This window comes from Trematomus bernacchii, unplaced genomic scaffold, assembly GCF_902827165.1.
Source record: "Trematomus bernacchii unplaced genomic scaffold, fTreBer1.1, whole genome shotgun sequence".
Taxonomy (NCBI): domain Eukaryota; kingdom Metazoa; phylum Chordata; class Actinopteri; order Perciformes; family Nototheniidae; genus Trematomus; species Trematomus bernacchii.
In genome coordinates, this window is record NW_022987607.1 from 3,403,744 (window position 1) to 3,421,472 (window position 17,729).

Below are 17,729 nucleotides of genomic sequence, written 5' to 3' on the forward strand. Positions count from 1 at the left end.
AAGTAAAATTGAACTGTGCCTGTGGGTCAGTGGCGGCCGGTCCATAGGGGCGCTAGGGGCGCCGCCCCACCTCTTCCCATATTGAAAAAAAAAATAAATAATAATAATTAAAATTAAAATTAAAAAAAAAAAATATGTTTAAAAAAAAATATATGTTTTTATTTTTATTTTTAATGAACAAGGTAAATATTATATAATTGGTATCAGTAAAATGTATAATCTACAATAAAATCTCGTTTAAAATTGTGTTACGATGTCTAAAGTTACTGATAAGTCACATGTTTCCTGCCTGGCCTTGCCCATGCACCTTCTCTCGTCTGGGCGCTAAGAGAGGAGCCTTCAACCAGTGCAGCATCAGCCACTAGCAGCTGACTGTTGCTATCTGTAACGTGTAAACTATGCCGCGAAAATATAATTTCAGCCAATCAGCGTCGTCAAAGATGACGGTCACCAGGCGCCAATGTCAGCGCCCAGTGCAGTCTGTGAGTAGTTTGGACAGTGACTCGTATCCGGTTGACGCAGTAGTTGATGAGGATGGCTTCGTGTGCAGGTGGAGTCTCCGGACCTCGGTCCCCGGCTAATTCTGTTCAAGAGCTAATCTCCAATCCTTTCGAAAGGAGAAGTTTGGCAGATAAATTGTTGCTTAAAGACCTTGCACCGGACCAACCCGATTTGAATATATCGCAGCAATCTCGTGAAAAAGACAACATTTATACACGAGGCTTCACAAGTAGCTGGTACACAAGAAAGGCTTGGCTAGCTGGATGCAAACAGGTAAATGCTGTCTTTTGTTTCCCATGCTTGGATATCACTTTATATGTAGAGAGGAGGTTTCCCATGGTTGTTAGAAGTTTATTAATAAGTGGGCATTTATCACAGAAGTGATTGTTCTGTCTCCACGTTTGTTGCATTGTCTGTGATGTATTTTCCAACGGTTATAGCTCCTGTTCTGTCCCAGCAACACTACACGGTTTGCAGCTCCACCACATTTTTGGTTTATCTTCGGTGTCGCTTAAAATCTGCTTCCCATCGGACTAAAACCTCCACGTAATCTGAAGACAGATACTTGAAGTTATTTAAACCTTTTGCAAACTTTATGTTCTTTCTTGCTCTAGCCTTGCCAGTTACATTGTACATAACACATATATTATCATTATGCTAACTGGTTGTTCGTGTTAGACGATGTAGCTTTTTCATTTCTGAGTTATTGCTATATGTAAATAAGCCTGTTTGTAAATAATCCTCAGAGAAACAAAGAAAAAACACAATTTATGACATTTTGTGCTGTGGTTATTTTTTTTAAATTGCATTTATTCACAGTTCAGTTTGAAATGCTGTAGTGACTTGTATTGAACCACTTAAATATTTATAATTAATGCTACTGAAAAGATGCTATTAATTTTATATCTCACATGCAGTTCACTGTAAAGCTACTTGGTGAAGGTGTTGGTTCATAAAACATGAACAGTTTTAAGAAAGAAAAAAACAGACCAGTTCTGAGAACACAAATTCCTGGTAAAGTAGTAGATGTTGAGGTTGATAAATAATATTTTCCACACTGAAGATTATGGAGGTATTGATCAGTCTTCTCATATTTTTAAGCCTCGATTTCTCCTTTCCCCCCCCCTCTAACATCACCAGAAGTCATCATTTAAGGGGTCATTTCTCGAAAACAATTTCCGGGGGGAAACCCCCCGGACCCCCCGGGTAGGTCACTTACGGTACGTCAAGAGCCCCACCAAAAAAAAAGACCACCGGCCGCCACTGCTGTGGGTATGTATGAAAGTATGTATTATGTACAATTATTTGTATTTTTTGTTTAGCCTTATGATGGCTTGGATGACCATTTTAGTTTTCACTGCATAGCATTGGAAATTGCATGAAAAAATGAGCTGTTTTGTTTTGATATGGTTTTGTTGTATGTATGTTTATGTATGTGTTGTGTGTGAGGACCCCAGGAAGAATAGCCAATGCTCATGCTAGTGCTAATGGGGATCCTAATAAAGAATACTAAGAATAAGGTGTGCTGTGTTTGTGGTGCTTCATCTGTCTGATATTCAGGTGTGAAATGCTGCACATCAGTGTCAAGGGAGATAATGAGACCATGTGAGATCTTATTACCTTCCAGCACCGACAGTTTCTGGCGGCAATAATTACTCCCACTGGCGGCCTGCTTATTGACGACGCCTGCCCAAAGTATCACTCTGGGACTAATGGTTTCCCCCCTTCACAAGGCAAACAATGGAATGAACACCGCTTCAATCAACAGCGAGTGATGGATTTAATGACAAAATCATTTTCCCTCCACTTTATGGGTGAGGAGGAGCGACACATGCAGAATGAGACGGGTCTCCGAGGGGATGTGTTTGAGCGAGAGCCGAGCTGTAAACAAGAGCGTTGCTTTTTATTCGCTGTGATTTCATTGCGTTTGATGATAAGTGAATGTGACCAACCAATTGCTGTTAACTTGAAGCAAATGAAATGCATTACTATGTGCAGGCGAGGCTCCCTCATCAGGAGAGATGTCTTTAGGGTCGGGCGTGAAAAATGAGGTCTATTGATCTCAAGAAAGGGAATAAAAAGGAGGCTCAAGCAAGTAGAGGGACTCCAACTAGCCTCTGTTGGATCATGAGTTCAACATGCAGTGACAAATGGACGGAGGAATGAGAAAGAACAACCCAAAATCAAATTGAATATGGATTGTTTTGAACTGGATTTATAGCAGTGGGATGTCCTATACTTTGAAGTCATAAATTGACGCAGTTGAAATGGGGTGCCGATTGGGGATTGCTGCTCTGATTCGTTTACGGCACGAGGCACAGACGGACGATACAAATCATTGTTGTCCCACAGCAGCGCTCGTTAATAGAATATACACAGCCAGAAGTTAAAGGCCGTGACAAATCTGTCTCTGTGGACCCTTTGGTTCAGGGAGGAAACATTCACATACTGTACCTGCACTCACACAAGCACCATTTAGGGACTCTGACAGGGTTACTGCAACCACTACTATGTTATGCTATTGCTATTTTACTAATATATATTTAGTCTGTAAGTGTAAATGTGCACATCGACACTGAATTGTATCTCGTTGCACTGTCCTTGCAACTCTGCTTTTACCACTGCAGCAGGTGGAGCATTGTGCGTCTGTATTGGTCATTTTTTCTGGGGGGAAATTAAGCAAAAAACTGTCAGACTGTTATAAGATGAGCTTTTTAAAGTTTGGGTAATAACATACCGTGTCTAGTGCAGAATTGTTTGTTAAATGTATTAGAACAGAACATATAAAAGAGACCTGTAGTCAAAGTAAGTGTCCAATAGGGATGGGAATTTGAAAGCAAATTTATATTCGACCCCCAAAAAAACGGTTAACCGAATAACCGAAACTGACATATCCTATACTGTACATTTGTTTCACATTGTTTGTTAAATGTTAAAAAAAATGTTTTAATAATAAATATATTTTCGTTAGAGTGTAACGTAACGTAAAAAAAAAAGAATTACAATATAAAAAATATTCTTAACTCATATTCGAATACCTGAATAATTTTGAATATTCAATTAATCATTCCCATCCCTAGTGTCGAACCCTACAGAAGTACTATGATTGTATGGAAGTCTATGACAAAATAATCCTAGTGTTCGCATGATTTAGTACTTAATAAAAAAAATTCTAATGAGTTGATGATCTCAGTCGTAGTTTGAAGTCGTCATTGACAAAACACGGTGATCATGTTGCAATTAATGGTCCCATTTGTAGTAAAATGTAAGAAAAAGCAAGTTAGTATTTAGGATGGACGTGCCCTGTTTGGATCTTGTTTTTATGTTACAACCTTAAAGGTGGGGTAGGTAATTCACTTCAGAAACCCTTTTTGTTATATTCCATGGAATGCTCTTAACGTCCCGATAGCAATGAATACATTAAATGCTTTGACAATACATTTAAAAAAAAATGTCATCTGTGTAAGCCGTGGTACTGTAAAAAGCACGACCAATCATCTGAGCCGGCCCGGCTAAAATAACTGGATGGCCTACCTGCCTGTCAGCCTTCCATCTGTGCACAAACTTATCTCGTGCCCTCATTGGTCATGTGCGCGTTCGTGTGTGTTGGAGGAGGGGCTCTGTAAGGAAGTCTGAAGGAAGGGGCAGATTTGTTTCGGCTACGTACTTTCAAATTCTAGCGCACTCGAGCTGGTTTCTCCATTCTTACCTACCCTACCTTTAACGTGTGGTATTGTTTCATATCTATAAGTATAATATTTTACCCTATTACATTGTAGTGTCTGTCCTAAGATGTACACATGTGTCAATAGTTTATCAAAATACTCTTTTTAGCTTTTCAAAAGAAGGTCCAACGGAAGGAGCTGCATATATTTTTCCCGACATACGCAAATAAAGTGTCAACATTATTAATTTTCGATGATAATAGTAACTCCATATCAGAAGCTTCCTTACTTTCTGGGTGAAATGTCAAACTATTACAAAGTTCATTTTCAATGTCTAAAGCCAAACCTATTCTATTGAAATGCTATCCTTTAGAGCAGGGGTCTCAAACTCAATTTCATCGCGGGCCACATTAGAATTATGGTTGCACTCAAAGGGCCGGTGGTAACTTTAAGACTATATAAATATACATAGATAAATATAATATATATAAAATAATGTATTATTTTACAATATTTCCTCTGCATTGGATTATTATCTAGGGTAATAACTTCATAATTAACTACGTCTGAAAGCAGAAGTCTAGGGCAAATAATTGCAAGTCTCTTCAGTGCGCATCTCACAAAATGAGATGCATTGTGGGACATGTAGTTTATGGGCAATGTGCTCCTGTAAAGCGGCACGTAACCTTATAAGAAACTGATTATATTCTTTGCAAGCTCTTGTGGGGCCACATAAAATGAAGTGGCGGGCCTTGAGTTTGACACCCCTGCTTTAGAGGGATACCTCCAATATGACAAAATAAAAGCATCAAATACAAAGCAAACAGAAAATTGAAAGCCAGCCAAATAAACACAAACCGTGAACACGATAATTATGGAAAAGGAACATTTTTATTGTAACGTCATATCTGTTCATAATAATACTATGATCTCTATATATTTGTATTTATATTTTTACATGGAACACAAGCTACTTAGGAATACATACAGTACAGTCAGCAACATATAAAAATATTAGAGTAGTATTGTCACGGATGAAGTAGTATTTACTGTACTTTACATTCAGCAAAAGAAGTGCAGAATGAAATAAATACATGTTCTTCACAGTGGAGTCAAACATTATTTCTATTCAGATCAGACACATGAAGGATGTCAAAGCAACGAGCAGACAATGATAGCGCATCTTCTCTCACACACACATTACACACCCTCCTCCTCTCACACACATTACACACCCTCCTCCTCTCACACACACATTACACACCCTCCTCCTCTCACACACACTTTACACACCCTCCTCCTCCACACACATAAACAGGATCTCAGTAAAGGGCAATCAAATACAAAAAGGTTCAAGTCAGCTAGTTTTGAAGGTTGACAGCACTTGCGATGATCTATTGGGTTTATAGATCACCTCTGAATACACTCTCAGTCATGACAGCAGCATACATGTACACTTAATACTCATATTTAGTCACAAAATGAAACGTAGATACACATATTTCTGATCGTGCCTTCAAGTAAAACCTCCCATACAGTCAATCTCATGAAACATCTCCACTCGGTGTTTGCCCTTGAATGGGTTTGTCTCAACACTTCTTTTGCTCCATTGATTCCCACTGACCCTTCGGGGTAAACACACATGGCCTTAAACGCAAACAAGCCTCAGCCTCATCACTATACAGTGTGTGTTTGTGTTGGGGGGGGGATTGAGAAGTGATGCATGATGCATGGCGGCTACCAAAAATTGATTACGCAGCTTTGCTTAGTGGTTTTTTGAGAGCGATCTCTGCATCCTGAGCCCATTTGATTAGAGTCAATCACGGTGACAACCTGTTTACTGTGCAGCGCCACAGCGACAAAAAAAGAGCACTTTGCAATGTCATTTTTTGTCCTCTCTGAGGACTGTACAATGCTTGAATGGCCAAGATGGACAGCCGTGGTCAGTTTTAACAACAAGTGCACAATGCGACCTTCAGCCTGAACGAAGCAGTGCATGTTTCAACCAAAAACACAAACAAAACACAAGAAAAATAGTGGTTAAGATTTCGTAAAGCTTGTGGAAGTTGATTCAAGGTTGTCAATAAAGTGCACTTGCTATCAAACCATTGCAAAGGTTAAATATAGCTCTATGTGTACATACATATGCAGCAGACTCATAACTATCGCTGGGTTTGAGACGTCTGTGACAACGCTATGATAACAGTTCGCTTATGTCAAAATGTAAACATCGTTTGATTGACAGCTCAGCGATGCGAAAACAGTCTTCACGCAGAATTCTGGAAAACGGCATCTTTCGTGTCGTGCTTGAATGTGACAGCAGAGGTTGTGGAGGAAACTACTTTTGTTTGATTTGGCTGATGAGATGATCAAAATATATCATCACTAAAAATAACATGAGTCTGTGTCTGCTACTGAATAAAGGAGCTTCCCTGCTTTCATCACGCAACAAATTAAAGTCGATTTGTAAGAAATGAAGGGGCATCTTGGCTCTGGTTGTGTCTGCATTATGGAAAATTAAACGAGAAAACAAAAGCAATGACGTTCTGATTCAAGCCATTTAAAAAATAATGAGTGCCTTATGAAATGTATGGTAGAGACCATTTCAATTTAAAACGGCTCATTAGGGAAGTGATGGTCATTAGAGCATAAGATTGTACTGTATATAGGCTGGTCATGGATAATGAGTATCTTTCACATACATTGTTTGGTAGATTTGCAGTTAATTGTATCACTAAGCCTTTTTTCTGTGTCCATGTCACGAGATTCAGGGAAAAACTGAAATAAGTCATCAAGCAATAATGCTTTATATTTGCTTCAATGCTGTTTATCAAAATAATTGACCGTTTGCTAAACCTCACTCCTGAACAGTTATTGTATAATCAAAGCTTGAAGCGTTTATTTATGTACGATAGGCATGTCAAGCTTTCTACGGTACACATGTTGAAGCGGTGTACAGTTCTTTTTCTAGCCTTTCCAAAAGAGTAAGAGTTTGACAAGCTTCGAAACGTTAGCATGTCCGGCTAACTATCCGGGCATGCTAACTGAAAGTAACCAATCATTAATTCCAACGCTACGAACGTTAGCATGTCCGGCTAACTATCCGGGCATGCTAACTGAAAGTAACCAATACTTAATCCCAAGGCTACGAATGTTAGCATGTCCGGCTAACTATCAGGGCATGCTAACTGAAAGTAACCAATAATTAATTCCAAGGCTACGAATGTTAGCATGTCCGGCTAACTATCCGGGCATGCTAATTGAAAGTAACCAATACTTAATCCCAAGGCTACGAACGTTAGCATGTCCGGCTAACTATCCGGGCATGCTAACTGAAAGTAACCAATACTTAATCCCAAGGCTACGAACGTTAGCATGTCCGGCTAACTATCAGGGCATGCTAACTGAAAGTAACCAATAATGAATTCCAAGGCTACGAATGTTAGCATGTTCGGCTAACTATCCGGGCATGCTAACTAAGAGTAACCAATCAATAATTTGAAGGCTTCGGACGTTAGCATGAACAACTAAGTAAACAGACATGCTGACTAACTCTGGTCAATCATTAATTCCCAGGCTACGATGTTAGCATGTCCAGCTAACTATGCAGACATGCTAACTATCAGCAACCAATCATGAAAACCCAGATACACACCGTATTTAAGCCAAGCAGTCCAATAGGTCTATTTCAAAACAACATCATTTTGATTTTCACATGAGCAAATCAATCTGTTAATCTGAAGTTATAGGTTATAGGTTGACGGGACATTACATTAACAATAGTCAGCCTTTAGCTAACAGAGACGTTGAAGTCATGCTAGTAATAGTGGTTTTCATTTGCATTTTTTTTTTTTTGGCCACTTAATTCGTCAATACATTCAAATGTATGTTTTAAAGGAAAGCAGGAAGATGCTCACTTTGGGTTGGCTTGAAACAAATACTGTAAAGCTTGAGAAACACAGAACAACAACTGAAGGGAGCAGTAGGCCAATGATAGTAGTAAATCATCTAGCAATCAATTAGTGCAAACAATACATTAAACATAAAGGCTAGTACAGCAGATACACATAATTAAAAGATGCTGTATTGCTCTCCCATACTGAAGCCTCACATTTATATCAGAATCCATGAGTTAAATTGTATGAAATGTGTAAAAACTAGATATCCACTTTACTTAACCCTCCTGTTGTCTTCGGGTCAAATCTGACCGATTTACTACTTTCATCAATCATAACTTTTTTGTTTTACATTGGATTGCATTAAGGCTTTATGATATCCTTCACAGTAGATATTTGAACATATACAATTGATGATCACCACTTTCATTGAATTTTGGATGATGTAGTCAACTTTGAAACACACATGGTGTTCCCGGTCAAAAATGACCGCCATAAAGAAAAGGAATTAGTAACTATCCGGATCAGATAAAACACACACACACACACACACACACACACACACACACACACACACACACACACACACACACGCACACACACACACACACACACACACAAACAGAACAATTTGACACATTTCCCGCTCTTATGTGCCCATCCCCCCACATGAATCACACCTGGCACACGCAATACATGTTCAGTGTCTATTCTTTGTATAGTTACTGCAGTTTTTCATGTATACCAGTAGTCTGATACAATATTTACAGTTTGAAAGGGTGTTAAATGACATTTGGTGATTAATGGTTTTTGTGTTAATGTAATAGCAAAAACAGGACCGGTCAAATTTGACCGCGAACACCAAAGTAAGGGGGGGGGGAAACGAAGACAATAGGAGGGTTAATTATTAGGGTTCACGTCTGTTGTAGGCTTTAATTTGATAGACTTGAAGACAACACACAAAGGATCACATTTAGATGGACTACTTACAATATAGACACTCAAGCAGATACAAAATAAATAATTTAAAACAATAAATTAATTTCTGTATAAAGGAACATATATGCTTTGTACAACAAAATACTTCATGTACAATCAAGGGGATAAATGCTGCTCATCTATTGCCTCAAGTCTAAGGATAGTTATGATGGTTTCGTGGTTATGAAACAATCCTATCAACCAGCCATAATGAAGGTTTCAAACCATCTCTAAAGGGAAAGAAGTTAAATGCTTTGACAATAATTAGCATCTGTTTGTGTTCTTGCTGACTCTGGTTATTAATAAGGCCATTAAAACATCCATAATTATAGTTGTCCGATGTTTTGTTTTGGTCAAACTCAGACTTGGGAGTTTTCAACAGTCACAATACACTGATGTTTTTTTTAAACAGCTGCTAACAATCTTAACAAATTGTATTTACAAGCTTTCTTTGACATATATACATTGAATATACTGTACAACGTGAAGGTCACCAACACATATTGTCCTGTTATCCTGCAGTTTAGCACCTTTACTTGAAGTAGTTGAGCCCCGCTACTAAGAAGAACTTCTCCAGGAACAGCTCAGAGTCCAGGACGGCGATGTGAGCGGCGCGGCCGATCAGCGTGTTGGCCGTGTTGGGAAGAGCGTGGAAAACATTCTGTCGGATCAGACGGCACTCTTTGGCCTCAACGATTGGCTGCAGGAGGTTGTTGATCATCTCGGTGTACACGGGACCTTTGGTGCAGAAATGAGGAAAGGTCAGTCAGTCCTACTCGCTGAACTGTTAGCTTTCATATCCCAACAAAGACATCCTGTAGCAGCTATCTCACAAGTAGCAGCGTCACATTTTATCTATTCTTATTTTTGAGTGTTCGTGTTTGTTCTAGTGGTTTATAATTATTTGAATCCTGGGGTAATTTAATTAAGATTTGCCTGTTGTCTGATGATAGATACCATGTATTTTACTTCAAACCAAATCTACCTGGGTACAATTAATTGAATAACCTATAAAACCACAATATTTGATTTTACGCTTACATTTTTTGGCACAGATTTACACTCAAGCCTCACTTTTAAAAAGTTGTTTCGATTTTCTTACAACAAAACTTCCATAAAAATACTATTAAATGATATTATGTGGATAGTGGTGGTCTAATGGATAGTGAGGTGGGCTGAAGTGTGCCCTTGAGTAAGGCACTTAGTCCTTAGTTACTCCAGGGAGGATGTCCCTGTAATTGGTCATTGTAAGTCGCTTTGGATAAAAGCATCAGCTAAATGAAATGTAATGTATTATTTTCCACTTTCTGTGAGTCAAATATTTTTACTTTAGTCCTTAACATCAGTTAGTTTATAGATTTTCTTTCTTCTACTGTATATTTTCTACGTTTAAATTCAATTTTGAGATGTTTCAATTCTAGTACTATTAATTTCTACTTACAGTATGTGCAATGCCTTGTCCCAATTTGGTATCAATAAAGTACCTCTTATGTTATCTTCTCTTATATTTATACATATTCTGAATTATAGCCCTTCAAAATGCCATTGATTTCACTTAATGTTGAGTAGGAAGTTGAAGTCTCCCAGGTGAATCTGGTCAGGCCTGATTTAGGGAGTTTAGCTCTGATTTTTTTCACTTGATCTTTTGTCCTTGCTGGTTCTTTGTTTCTTGACGGGTCCAGTATTCCTGTTTACATTGATTTATTTCTATGAGGTTTGAATGTTGTTTTGGGTTAGTAGCCAGAGCCCAGATCCTGTCTTCTCTTCTTTTGTGAAGTGTGTCCGGCCCATCAGCCCTCAGTCAGTTCACTTGATTTGGTATTGATTTGTTTTTTTGTTTGCGAATAAATTGAATGTCTTTTCAGCTGCTATTTAGCACTTTGGGATTGCTTTTAGCTGTGAAAGGTGCTTTAAAAGTACAATGTATTATTATTACTTCTTGAGTCTTCCAATTATTTTGGACTTCTTTTGTATAAAGCGTCCTCTAATTTAGGGTAAAAGGAAAACATATAACCTTGTTCATTTGAGCTGCTGTAAAGTAAATTACAGGTTAGCTGTTTCCCCCTGCTTCCAGTCTTTAAGCTAAACTAGGCTAAGCTAAGTGGCTGTTGGCTATAGCTTTTATACACGTTGAGAAATGTGTGTAGGTGTAGAAGCCCTCTTGTTACATACATCAGTTTTTTGTAAAACAAAAAAGGCCAATGTGGCTAAATGTGGTGTTTACAGGATAATGGTTTAAGGTAAAACAAGGTGAAAAACCCATACTGTCCTACTGAGTGAATTAAACCCTTTTTTCCACTGAAATTCGCGTGTATGCAAGTTGATAAAAACCCACTTCAATCAAGGTGATAGGCTTCTTTCTAAAGCACTTACAGTGGTTACCTCTACTAATGTATGTATCCAATTCAACAAGTGTCACATACTGTAAATTCATTTGTAAAGGGACAAATTAAAAAGCAACTGTCAGACGTTATTTGTTTGTTTTCAGTCCAGTTGGAAAGGGGCTTTAGAAAACAAAAGTCACAATGCTCAATCTCTAGCTTGCCACCATAACCTGCTGATAATACCAGAGCAAATAGGGCTGTAGCAGCAATGCTAATGGGCATATTGAATTGTGAAAGTGTGCATTTATTTGCTTTGGAAAATAAATGTCGACTCAAAGGAGAAAGGATGTGTTATTTATTCTTTAAAAAATAACAGTGTCACTTTATATTATCCCGGTTAGTTGAACTAAGTGATGTAACAGATACTCTGGCACAGTATTGAACTTGTAGTCAGTATTGGCATTGATATTTGTAAAGAAAAACTGGGTTTGTTGTTTTCAATACTGAAAGACGATCCAATTTAGCGATACAGCATGCACGCCTCACCTGTGGTCCTGTCCTTAAGAGCAGTTTTGCACATCTCTATTCTGGCTGAGTGGAAAGGAACGTATCGGTCCTGTGGAGACGCCACCAACACCACATTCTTGAAGAACTGGAGCCCTGAAACGACACATAACAAACACGATAATGAGACTGCAGTGTGTGTGCCAGACAGACAGGAAGACAGTTGAAAGGAAAGTGAATTGGTTGTAAAACGCAAAGTGCAATCACAAGAACAATGACAGGCTTGATACGATAAAACCGTGTTTTTTTCTTCTCAAGTCTGCTGTCAGTGTGCTTTTAACGGAGTGCGCTGGTGGGTTTCCAATGACAGGGTTTGGATCATTTTGTCAGCCTGCCACAGCTCTGGAGGGGTAAAATAGTGTTTTCAGGCTTATCTTCTTCAAGCCTGTGTGACAAACGACTGCTTTGTTCCACTCTAACAGTGGGGAGGCCTCTCGCAGGGGTTGAGTGTTAGCGAGCTGACACGTACAGATATTTGACAAAAAAGACAAGATTTTCATGAATATTTGAACAGGTTGTCTTTCATGTAATAGTCTGTAAAGGGAAGCAGTCAATATACTGTCTTTGTTTCACACAGTACCTGGTTTCTGACTCAGGACATAAAGGAATGTTTTCCGTGGATCCACGTGGTCTCTGAAGGTGAGCTGTAGCAACGATCCTGATTTCTTCAACTTCTGCATTAACCACAGACCTGAGCAACACAAACAAAACACAATCAGGCGTAGAAGCAGAGCAGTATGGATGGTATTGGTAGACGTTGGGAAAATACTGAATGTGCTCTACCAATATCAGAGTCCACATGATAACAAAGGTATCCCAACTGTAGCTGTGAACATGACAGGATGTCTGATTACCTAGAAGAGCATCAGGACTGTTTGAGGCATATGATAGCTATGTGATTAACATGATGATTCAGCCTCTATGGAGAGAGACATATGACAAGCATGATCATTTCTGACGTGGAGCTAATCCAGCTAAAGTGATATTTTTCAACAGTAGTAGTAGTTGTATTACTAGTAGTAGTTGGAGTAATAGTTGTATGAGTAGTAGTGGTGTTAGTAGTATAAGTTGGAGTAGTAGTAGTAGTAGTAGTAGTAGTAGTAGTAGTAGTAGTAGTAGTGGTGGTAGTAGTATAAGTAATTGTAGTAGTAGCATGTGAAGGACACTGTTCAGGAACTAGTTGATGCTCTGTATGTGATGACTACTTCCATTCTTGAGAGGATCATAAATAACAGTAGTAGTAGTTGTATTACTAGTAATAGTCGTAGTAGTATAAGTAGTTGTAGTAGTAATAGTAGTAGTTGTATTGATAGTTGTATGAGTAGTAGTGGTGTTAGTAGTATAAGTTGGAGTAGTAGTAGTAGTAGATGTTGTTGTTGTAGTAGTAGTAGTTGTAGTGGTAGTAGTATAAGTAATTGTAGTAGTAGCATGTGAAGGACACTGTTCAGGAACTAGTTGTACCAAATGCTCTGTATGTGATGACTACTTCCATTCTTGAGAGGATCATAAATACATGGATCCTGAGATCGAAGCTCAAGCTGGTGACGAGTGATATTTTTCTAACAGTAGATATAAAAGGATGCTGAGGAGGACCAAACATGGCGATGCATTGTGTAAATAAAGCAGTGTGCAGTTTTTCGCGCGGTGGCCTCACCTGTGCTGACCAAAGTGCTGCTGTTGTACAACGTTCCCAAGTGTGGGCCTGAAAGCGAGAGGAAAGTGTGCAGTTTGGGCAGATAGCAGCGGAAACGAGGCCGCGTCAGCACCGACCGGATGATGACGTTCCCCAGAGAGTGGCCGATGAAGCTGTTGGCCGAAGACAAACAACTTTCAGTGAGAGAAACTCGCAGCGTGAGTGGGCGAGTGGAAAAAACAACGCCTCCAACTCTGCTGACCTCTGACACCGTGAGCATCGCTTATTATAGATTCTTCTGTATGTAGGAAGTAGTTCGAGCTATTTTGAGATTCTAGCTACAACATTTGGTAATTTCAGAAATTCATTCACTTGTTAAACATTCTCAAAGGCAACTTAATGACGCTAAACACAGAGGATATAGCATACAAATGAATAGCTCTCCCAGCAGATTCATGAAGCTATATGTCTGTCACTTCGTTTAATTACTAAACTGTTATAGCTTTACCCAAAATCCCTCATTGCTGTTCCCCCTCCTTCTCATTTATCTCCTATTAGACTAAATATAGCAGTAATGTGGGAAGAACCAGATGCTGTTGTGGCAGTCCATTGCCTTTGTTTTTGATACTTATTCTCCAGAGAATACGCCACAATAAAGTAAGTTGGGTAGCAACTCTTACAAAAGAATAAATTGGCACATTGAGGGTAATTAAGTGGGAAGATGAATGGCTTAATTTGATGAGAACTAGGCAACACACTGCAGCATAGAGGAGCACAGTCCATCAAGTGAAAGTCAGAAACCTATTGGCACGCTATGATAACAGCTTTTCATCCATTTTGTGCTTCTAATCCTTCTCGGGAACGTAGAGACAATAAATTATCATGAAACAGGGATTCTCAGGAGTTACGGCATTCATGCTGAGGATGGGCAGTCTCTGCTGCCATCTACTGCCCAAAGAGAATGAGTTTATAAGCATATAGGCTCAAAGTAAACAGCTGAATAAAACATGTTTTTACTATTTTCTTACTTATTTCTTATTCGTTATTCATGTCGATTATGGTTGCACCAAAGACAATTTTTCACAAAGTGTACAAAAAAGGGTTCAACCTGACATAAAATGTACTTTTATGACAAAAATATTTATCTTCACATGTTTTAAACCTTAAAAAATATATACAAAATCCACATTTATCGATACGCACACAAGCACGCATGTAATTATACTCATAATTGCAGATTTACAGAGACAAGTCTTACATAGAACCTTGCAAACATTTAAAAAAATTGCATAAAATAACATATAAGAGAAAAACACACAGACAAATAAGCAAACATACAATCACACACACACACACACACACACACACACACACACACACACACACACACACACACACACACATACCATGTACTGTATACATCACTTCAGGAGACATTACATTGACTTACATGCATTTCCTGGAGACTTATCCTAACCTTAACCATAACCAACACATGCCTAACCCTAAACCTAAACCTAAACCAAGTCTTCACCCTAAAATGAATGATTCCCCTTATGGGGACCTCCATGTTGTCCCCATAAGGGAGGCGAGTCCCCACACGTGACTGTGTAAACAGATTTAGGTCCCCACAAGTATAGTAATGCTAGGCCACACTCTCTCTCTCTCTCTCTCTCTCTCTCTCTCTCTCTCTCTCTCTCTCTCTCTCTCTCTCACACACACACACACACACTGACACACACACACAGTTCCACTCAGTTCTGTATTGTTCAGTCTGGCTGAGTTTGTTCTGGATGCTTGTAACATTCTGCTCAAATTGATTGAATCCCCCCTGTTCTAACTCAGCTAATCAATCATAATCAATCAAAAGGAGAGTTTAATGTGTGTGTGGCACAGTTTTAATGTAGAGCGACTGACCTGATCCTGCCTATAGTGAGATTGTACAGCTGGACGTGCTGAATGATCTCATCCAGCAACCTGTCCGTCATCGTGTCGAAATCTGCAAACGTGTCGATCTGCAGGGAAAGAAAAACCACGGTAGTCAGCATGCTACAAATCAACTTAGAAAATGTTTCATGTGATACATTTTTCCCCATTTCCCCAAACGTACCTGGTTCCTTTCAGACATGAGGAAGTCCAGTCTGGATCCTGGAAGTCCCAACTCGATGAAAGTCTTCACCAGCCGGAGGTCTGCACTGTTTCCTACGAGTAGAGAGGAAGATATGTAGTTTCTGGCACATTGATCATTTAAGTAACACACACCTGGCATTAGTGTTCACAGAACAAACAATGCAAAGAGATATTTCTAAGTTTGTAGGACAAGGTTTAAGAGACTCTACTACATTTACAATCGTTAAAAGACACTAAAACACTAAGCTAGGAATGAGTCAGTTCATGACAGGGTTTCTAAAGCCAGTTTGATATATTGTGTTTTGTTATTTCATAGTTTTTGTAATACACATTTTTTTTCAAATGTGGTTTCAGCAATGGCACACAATCTTGATTCAATGACCAATTTTCTTTGAATTTGCACTACCCCATGGATCATATGCACTCTCTGGCGCAAACTAAATGTGAGTGTTGCTCGTTGAACTAATACTTATTTTAAAGGGGACCTATCATGCAAAATGCACTTGTGTACGTCTTTTCTACATGAATACGTGTCCCCGGTGTTCCAGGGAACTCACCAAGTGTCAGAAAACACAACCCTCTCTATTTTCCTCCATACCCAAATCTCTAAAAAAGGGGCTGCAACGGATCTGATAAAAACTGATCCAGATTTGAACACTGTCCTGACGTCAGGACGGTGGCGCTACGGCTATTGGGCCAACTCCACCAATCAGGAGGAGACAGCCACGGCCATTGCCGTTCGAAAGCGCTGGAGACGCTGTAATACATATGCCAGGCCTGTAGGTGGTGCTGTTCTCACTGAATCAGCCCTTGCTAAAACAGAGCTAGAAATTGTCAAATTGAGCAAAATGAGGCATGGCTAAAATGCATGATCTGTTTGGTATTTTGAAAAGAAAAAAGTATAAATATGCCTTATATAGGTATGGCCCTACACTATATTATTCAAATATAGCATGATAGGTCCACTTTAATGTCAGAGGAATTCTGTAAATGATTTCCCTCACCTAGTGTCTGTTCAACATTACCATCACTTCTGTCACATGCTTTTATCACATGGCAATACTTATGATGATGTATAATGTTTTTATAATTGTTATGCTATGATGTTTGTATTTTGTTTTTGTCTTTGCTTTGTACAGCCCTTTGAGGCATTTCTTGTGATTTGGGGCTTTAATACATTTTGATATGAACATTTAATTTAGAAAATAGCTTTTATTTTAGTATGTAACATTTTGTATTGCAAAGTCATAACACTACGATCCATAACATCCCACCTCCCATGTCTTTGCATGTTTAACTCTTGCAGTGGTATTTTGCTGCCAGTGAACCAGAACCTTGCATGTGGACTCACCATCCAGCCCGTGGACACACACCACGAGGTGAATGCCGTCATCAAACTCCTCGTCATCCTCCTCGGGGGGGAAGTACGGCAGATCTGAGGCCAGGAGAGGAAGGTCGCTGTAAAGACTCGCCTGGAAGCTCAACTCTTTCAGCAGATCCTCTTTGGCTTTGTAGAAACTGGAGGAAAGGCAGATGACATTTGGTAAAAGAAACCATGAGATTAAATGGTGTACTATGTAAACATGAAATTGCCAAAAGATGCTGATCTAAGATTTTATTAAGCAGTAAAGTTTGTATAAAACATCTGTTGCATTTTGTATTTGATTAATTCAGTTAACATTTGTCTACTTCTGAGCAAACCTCCACACAATAGTCTCACAGACTTATAAGCAGCTTCTCTAAGTTGTACACCCTGTCGTCTCACCAGGTTACAGATCTGAGCTGTGAGTCAAAACAAATCTGACTCCAGCTCCTGTACTTTCTGCTCATCATGATGGATGTGTCTGCTCTCTCTTTGATGTTACTAAACACACTCGCCTCGCCTTCGCACCTCATGTTTGCCCTCAATGCATTTTGTTAGGCTTTCCAAGCATGAGTAACTGCCAGCTACGGCACCACATGTCAACAGTCATCTCCACATACCCATAACACCTTGTCTTTTGGCGTTATGTCTGTAGTTGTCATGGATTATTTATAA

At 39.1% G+C, this 17,729-nt stretch overlaps 1 protein-coding gene across 1 annotated transcript in view; it reads right to left on the reverse strand.

Annotated features, from left to right (window-relative positions):
* Nucleotides 1–8,920: 8,920 nt before the first annotated feature.
* fam135b (family with sequence similarity 135 member B) overlaps nt 8,921–17,729 on the reverse strand; it is a 63,971-nt gene continuing 55,162 nt past the window's right edge. Inside the window, exons 14-20 of the mRNA XM_034131181.1 lie at nt 17,043–17,209; nt 15,672–15,763; nt 15,479–15,576; nt 13,583–13,734; nt 12,509–12,619; nt 11,911–12,024; nt 8,921–9,778 (exon numbers count right to left, since the gene is read on the reverse strand). Coding sequence (XP_033987072.1) covers nt 9,573–9,778; nt 11,911–12,024; nt 12,509–12,619; nt 13,583–13,734; nt 15,479–15,576; nt 15,672–15,763; nt 17,043–17,209 — 940 coding nt within the window. The 3' untranslated portion in view covers nt 8,921–9,572. The remainder of the gene's footprint in view (nt 9,779–11,910; nt 12,025–12,508; nt 12,620–13,582; nt 13,735–15,478; nt 15,577–15,671; nt 15,764–17,042; nt 17,210–17,729) is intronic.